Here is a 7500-nt window from a genome sequence, read left to right as displayed (position 1 = left end):
TCTCTCTCTCTCTCTCTCTCTCTCTCTCTCTCTCTCTCTCTCTTTATACACACACACACACACACATATATATATATATATATATGTGTGTGTGTGTGTGTGTGTGTGTATGTGTGTATGTGTGTGGGTGGGTGGGTTTGCGCACATGCATGTGGGTTTATATTCTTGACAGGAAATTAGGTATTTCTCATTTATTTCTTAGGTTTATAAAATTTATCACTTTTAAAACTGTAATTGCTGTCATAAGGTATGAGAACAGAATGTTACGTTTTGTAAATGGAGCTGTGTAAAGTGACCTAATTAAAGTCTAAACAGTACTAAAAACCAAAATTCTCATACTGGAAATATTTATATTTTACAGAGATTTTAGATTTTGTTCTTGAGCTTTACTGTCATTTTATGACATTCGATGTCAGGCCTTTTATTGTAAATAGTTTCAAACTTACTTCATCGTCCAAATACCTAAAAAGACAGTTACATGTTACAACGATAAGATACATAGAAATAGACAAAAAAAAAAAAAAAAGGAAGTTATCTATCAAACCAAAATTATAGTTCAGATTATCTATAATTCTTAATATTGGGGTACAAACAGAACTTCAGTCTTCTTCGTATTATCAGTATATGTGCAGTTGGTGCATTGCATGATGCATTGAAAAATCCAAACTGAAATTAGAGGCCGTTGTCTTTGAATACTTTGGCTATTCCATTAGAACAAAGAAGCAGCTACCACACAAGCAAGTTATTTACTTATTGCTGAATCTCATTCACCTCTTAAAGGTTTAATGGTCGCTCATGAATGTCAGAGGCAAGGGACAGTGACAATGCCCTAGCAGGACAATGCCCTAGAGACTGACCATATATCCATATGATCAGCGCCCAAGCCCCCTCTCCACCCAACCTAGGACCAGCAGGTAGAAAAATAGCCTTCCCCAAACCCAACATCCTTAGCTCACAAGGATGGTGAGGTTGCAGACACAAGAAACTATCGAGCTTTAGAGTGACTCGAACCTCAGTCCAGCAGAACACCAAACAGGAACGTTTCCAATAGGTTACCATATCTTAATTGGAAAACAATTTTTTTTTCGTGTGTACAGTTTTTATATTTGCGTAAATGGAAGGACATGAACTAATATTTTTTTTCTTTTTTCGAGAAATAACCAAACAAACGAAAAGCCAATTCAGCTGTATCTCTCTTGGAATAATCTCCCATTCCGTCTATTCCTGTGCCTCTGACAACTTCGAAATTACCCAGTAAGTCAATAAATCAGTGGCAAAATTCCTCAAACGAGCAGGCCTTTGATCTCAAGATTGACATTAATACTGATAACTGAACTGGAATTAGATAATTGGATTGTTATGAACATCGTAAGACATCACGAGACCATAGAGGCCATAGGCATGGAGATGCTGTCGAGATTTTGATCCTTGAGAGACATCGAGTCGTCTTCAAGAGGAGAAATTCGACGAGAGTATTCATTGCTGACAAAGCAGTTATGTGAAAGAGAGGGGAAATGAGTCTTTCAGGAGACTCTGTTGTTTAGGAGCAATTTAGCAGTCGAATGTCTTGGCTGAAATGGCGAGAAATTTATCTCGACAACAGTGGCGGAGATGAATCCAGGTAGAAGAGTTGAAAGAATCAAAATTCAAATTACAAAGATGGGCTATTGTTAATTGTCTTAGTAAAAAGACATTTACAAATTATTTTTAAGTACATACAAATGTAAATAAGTCTAGTACTAGTATTTCTTCATGAAAAATGCAAGAATCAAAATTCCAATTACAAAGCTGGACTGTTGCTAATTGTCTTAGTAAAAAGACATTTATAAATTATTTTTAGGTACGTAAAAAACGTTAAGTCTAATACTAGTCATTTTTTATGAAAATGTAAGAATCAAAATTCAAATTACAAAGCTGGGCTGTTGCTAATCGTCTTTGTAAAAAAAAAAAAAAAAGACATTTATTTTTAGATGCACCAAAAGAAAAAAAGTTAATCTAATACTAAGATTTTTTTTTTTTCATGGAAGAATGTAATTGACAATTATTATAGTAAGAACGTATATGTTATGCACACGTCATGTAATCTTTCTTTTTATTTTCTCTGCACGTATACAAAACTGAATATTTCACCGAAAAAAATTGACACGGCGTTATTATAAGTTTACACATTAATAATTCATAGACCCTTCCATGTTAATAAAATATTTAATATCCTCAATTAAAACGGTAAGAGGCCGAGTAAATAACAGTTTTTATCCTTTTTATCGCATTTTTTAAGGGAAAGTAAATAGGATTTTATTCCAGTATTGGTATATGATTTGCAATGATGCTGATCAAGGAAATCCAGTTTCTCTAAAATATGTCTGCACTTTAATTATGGAACGATGCACAAATGTATTCTTTGAATTTGTTGTGCATTAACATCCCAAAATTATTTAAAAGTTTATGCAGAACATCTGCCTTTCCGAGTGGGGATACTTTAATGTTGTGAAAGGGTCTTTGCATCGCCATGATAAACAAAGCTGTATTGGTAAGAGACACCGATAATGCAGTAGGTTGGTTTGCTGTTGCTGTGAGCGATCAGACAAAAGTCTCCCATCATTACCAATCCGTACTGGCAAGCGTGTTGGTGAAAACTGACCAAACCCCAGGCGTGAATAAAGACACGTCTGAGGCCTTTGTCCTGCATTGGACTAGAAACGGCTGCATTTCTTGTTGTTATTGTTGAGTACATCTATTTCCGAATGTTAATCTACATTGATGTCCAGAAGCTAATTCATTCGAATATGCTGTTCCATGTATAGTTTGTGTGGTCTTTTTAAGTATCTTGTAATGCATAGTACTATACAGATGCGCCATAGACGAAAACACTTTCATATCAACACTGTTGTCGAAACCCTGTTTAGTTATATGAGAATGAAAGATGTGCGGGAGGACTTTTCCTAAGTGATATTTATTACATAACTGAGTACATTATAATAATTCTAAGATATTTTCAACTATAATTGCATATACATGCAAAACCTATAAAAAAAACCTTGTTTGGGGTTGCTGTATTGTTTTAAACATGCGGAAACATAAACTAATTTTCACGTAACAGTTACAGAAGTTTAATCTTAGGCAAATGAAATATGCAATGGATCGATAAATATATGTGAAATTGCACGTACTGTATACATAGCCTACCGTACCTCTAAGAAAACTTGAGTTTTCTAACCAAAAAATTTTTTTTTAAAGTTATTGCAACACGTAACCATGCTGTAATATATAACAGGTGCTGATATTGCTAAAATTCTTAATATATTCTTGAGATAACTCATACGGAAAGATTCTCGACTCACGACGCAGGACTGAATATTAATCCATAATCCTGATATCCACGCGGGATACAAGATGAAAATGAGAATTCCTGCGAGCGAAATGCAATAAAAGAATTATTAAAGCCCAGACGTTATAAAATATCCAAGAACGGCGATACCTCCGGTTCAGCATTTTCTCTCCCCCTGGCCTCAGAAACGGATTTTTCCTCCATTATTTGAAAAAGATTTAGAAACGATATGAGACACGACTTTATGAGAAGATTTCGGAAGCACTCGAGCTTATTTAATGCCAAATTTAGTTTTCTGGAATTTCTCAAATATGGACAGACACCAAGAGTAGCTGTTGTTGCGGCTGCTGCTTCTCTCTCTCTCTCTCTCTCCTCTCTCTCTCTCTCTCTCTCTCTCTCTCTCTCTCTCTCTCTCTCTCATAAACAAAAACACTTATTCATGCATGCTAAATTCTCTCTCTCTCTCTCTCTCTCTCTCTCTCTCTCTCTCTCTCTCTCTCTCTCTCTCTCTCTCTCTCTCTCTCTCTCCACTTTTTGTGAGAGGAAAGAGGGGTAATTTAAATTACAATATTTTCTGATCATATAAACAAAAAGACTTATTCATGCATGCTGAATTCTCTCTCTCTCTCTCTCTCTCTCTCTCTCTCTCTCTCTCTCTCTCTCTCTCTCTCTCTCTCTCTCTCTCTCTCTCTCCACTTTTTGTGAGCAGTTACATTAAGGGGGGAAATTTGAATTACAATATTTTATGATCATATAAACAAAAATACTTATTCATGCATGCTAAACTCTCTCTCTCTCTCTCTCTCTCTCTCTCTCTCTCTCTCTCTCTCTCTCTCTCTCTCTCTCTCTCTCTCTCTCTTTCTCTCTCTCTCTCTCTCCACTTTTTGTGAGACAGTAACATTTCGGGGGCCGATTTAAATTACAATATATTCTGATCATATAAACTAAAAGATTTATTCATGCTTACTAAATTCTCTCTCTCTCTCTCTCTCTCTCTCTCTCTCTCTCTCTCTCTCTCTCTCTCTCTCTCTCTCTCTCTCTCTCTCTCTCTGTGGTTTTGGTTTTTTCTCTTTCATTTGTCTACTTTTTAGATTTACGGCGTGTTTTTAAAGTATATGTATCTTTTAAGAAATATATATCTTTTTCGTTACGATGCTTGTTTTTTACTTGTTTCATTTTTATAAAAAAGTGAAAGGTTGTGATTAGGGAAATAATTGACAGGTGTTTATGCTCTATATACAGTATTTGTTGTGTGGAAAGTGAAAAGGGGGAAAATTCAAAGCAAATTTTGAATTTAAGTAAGTATTTTTTAATTTTTTTTAGAAATATTTATTTTCTCTTGAAGCCTTTGATATCTGCGTCAGACTCACCCAAAACTATCTTTTTCTTCAATATTAGAATGATGATACAATACTTTGTTCAAAATTTGCATAAAAACAGTAATTTCCTGGCGACATTTATTCCAGATTTTTTACCGTTTTAAAACAGGACATATTGATGTAAAGGAGTGATATTACGGTCACCAACCTGTAAAAGATAATAAAAAAGTAAGGTAAAATTAAGGTCGCCTGTATTTTATTGAAATACGGCGAACAATAACAGTATATTTTTACGGAGACTTTCCGATTAAAATTACTTGGTTTTTTAAAAGTGTAAGGAATATCCTTATATACATTCACCAATAATTTTCTAATCAGTCGCCACGCATTTGTGAGTATAGGTCATTTCACCTTGCATTAGATTCCCTCCTGACATTCACTTTATCTTCAACTTATGAGTTTTCCTTAGCAAACTGTGTTCGTCTTTTTATACATTTTACATTATCTAGAACAGACTTTCAAGATCTATAAATAAAAAAACAACTTTCGGGGAGACCATATATTTATCTTTTACATATATGTATCGGATATACTTTTATGATCTCTCTGGAGAGAGAGAGAGAGAGAGAGAGAGAGAGAGAGAGAGAGAGAGAGAGAGAGAGAGAGAGAGAGAGAGAGAGAGAGAGAGAAATGGTTATTCCAGGATCAGGAAACTTGGGGAGTAATCAGCCACAAGCTGAGGTTCACTCATTAATCGTACCAGAAAGTATTCATTAGGGAGTTTTGACTTTATTTACTAGATCATTACGTTATAGTTTTCTATGGGGCTACCATATATTGAAGGAAATGGTTCTTTGTTTAAATACATATACTAAATATACTGTTTACAGTAATATATATATATATATATATATATATATATATATATATATTTATATATATATATATATATATATATATATATATATGTATATATACATATATATATATATATATATATATGTATATATATACATACATACATACATACATATGTATATGTATGTATGTATGTATGTATATATATATATATATATATATATATATATATTATATATATATATATATATATATATATATTCACAAGATGTTATTATAAAAGGAAGATATTGTCTTAATACAGTGTTTGTTATCCACTAAATTCAAAACAAAGATGATTTTAAAAACTAATTATGATAAATCTTATCAAATACATTTACCAATATTTATTTTTGAGTTTTAGGTTGAGAAGTGATGGTACTTATCCCCTTCGAATTCAAAAGCATGACTGCCATGTTACAGATTGAAATATCATCAAAAGATAGGACCGTTTAAATTGCTCAGTGATGACTGCGATATTGACAGTGGATCTGTAACAGGATTCATTTCCAGTTGGAAATGGCCGAATGTTAGTCATACGCAGATGCATCGTGATCCCCCCCTCCCCCCAAAAAATGTTTGACGTACTTTCGTATCCCTAGTGTTTGCGCTCACCACGTTCACTATTATTGCAGCCATGTTGCAATGAAATCGAAGAATGTTGCGAAGAGCAGTGCTTCCCGATTTAATGGAAAGAATATCACTGCTTTTTTTTTTTTTTTTTTTTTTTTTTTAATCTGAAAGGAGAAGAATACGTACGCTCGTAGCTGATGTTGAATATGCAATAAAACCCTCAAGTACACAATCTACTGTTTTATGAAGATTTTTTTTTTTACCATACATCAATTGCCATCTACAAGTAATCGGGTATTGACAAAGTTGCGTTGCACAATCACGATAATTTGTCAGTAAAACAATATTAAAAGGAACGTAAAATGGTCGATTAACAACCTACTCTTATATACCATGTATTTTCTTGTTTTTGGAATACAAGCTGTTTTAATTGTTGTTTTCAGAGATAATTAATCTTTCATGTCGTTATTTTTAGTTTTACTAAGCCATTTGTCTGTTGTTTTGAGAGTATTGTACCAACCGTGTGTCACACAGTCGTACATAATTCCTTTTGTATATATTATATGCTTGTATCTGCGCTCTTCCCTCGCACTAAAAAGAACCTGAATGATCATGTCTCCGGTTTTGCTCTGTATCATTGTCTGTCTCTCGAACATGTCACGTCCTGTTGCCTTGAGGTTTTGTATATAAAGGAGAGTGTTCCTTAATAAAACAACTCAGTCTATTGCATCCTGCCTTTGAGTTCACAACCCTCTCTCGGCTCCGTCACAGTATTATTCGTTGGCAGTGTGGCTTTGATGCATCATTATTCTTTGACATTGTAGTTTTCAAAATATTGATCTATATCGTTGTTGTGAGAGATTAATTAATCTTTGTTATTGTTGGGTTGAGAGATTATTAGTCTTTGTTGTTGTTGTTGTATTGCGAGATTATCAGTCTGTTATTGTTGTTGTGAGAGATTATTAATCTTTGTTATTGTTGTTTTGAGTGATTATTTCATGTGTTATTGCTGTTTTTAGGAACTATTGGTCTTTGTTATTGTTGTTTTGAGAGATTATTAATATTTGTTATTGTTGTTTTGAGCTATTATTTAATCTGTTATTGTTTTTAAGGTATTATTAATCTTTGTTATTGTTGTTTTGGTAGATTATATATATATCTGTTTTTGTTGTTTTGAGATATTATTAAGCCCTGTTATTGTTGTTTTGAGCTATTATTAAATTCTATTGTTTTTTAAGGTATTATTAGTCTCTGTTATTGTTGTTTTCAGAGATTATTAATCTTTGTTATTGTTGTTTTGAAAGACAGATATAAGGTAAAGCAAATTATCATATTGATCTTTCTTTTCCAGGAGATGAGTCGTCCTCTCCTCCACCTTCTGGT

General features: G+C 33.3%; 1 protein-coding gene across 1 annotated transcript in view; it reads left to right on the top strand.

Moving 5' to 3' along the window:
* LOC137639060 (uncharacterized) overlaps window positions 1-7500 on the top strand; it is a 661577-nt gene that overhangs the window by 123511 nt on the left and 530566 nt on the right. The window contains exon 2 of the mRNA XM_068371379.1: window positions 7469-7500. This exon is cut by the window's right edge and continues 596 nt beyond it. Within this exon, the coding sequence (XP_068227480.1) occupies window positions 7472-7500 (29 nt within the window). The 5' untranslated portion in view covers window positions 7469-7471. The remainder of the gene's footprint in view (window positions 1-7468) is intronic.

This window comes from Palaemon carinicauda, chromosome 4 (genome assembly GCF_036898095.1).
Source record: "Palaemon carinicauda isolate YSFRI2023 chromosome 4, ASM3689809v2, whole genome shotgun sequence".
NCBI classification, from domain to species: Eukaryota; Metazoa; Arthropoda; class Malacostraca; order Decapoda; family Palaemonidae; genus Palaemon; species Palaemon carinicauda.
Note: the sequence above shows the minus strand (reverse complement) of the source record. Positions and strands in the feature narration are given on the sequence as shown.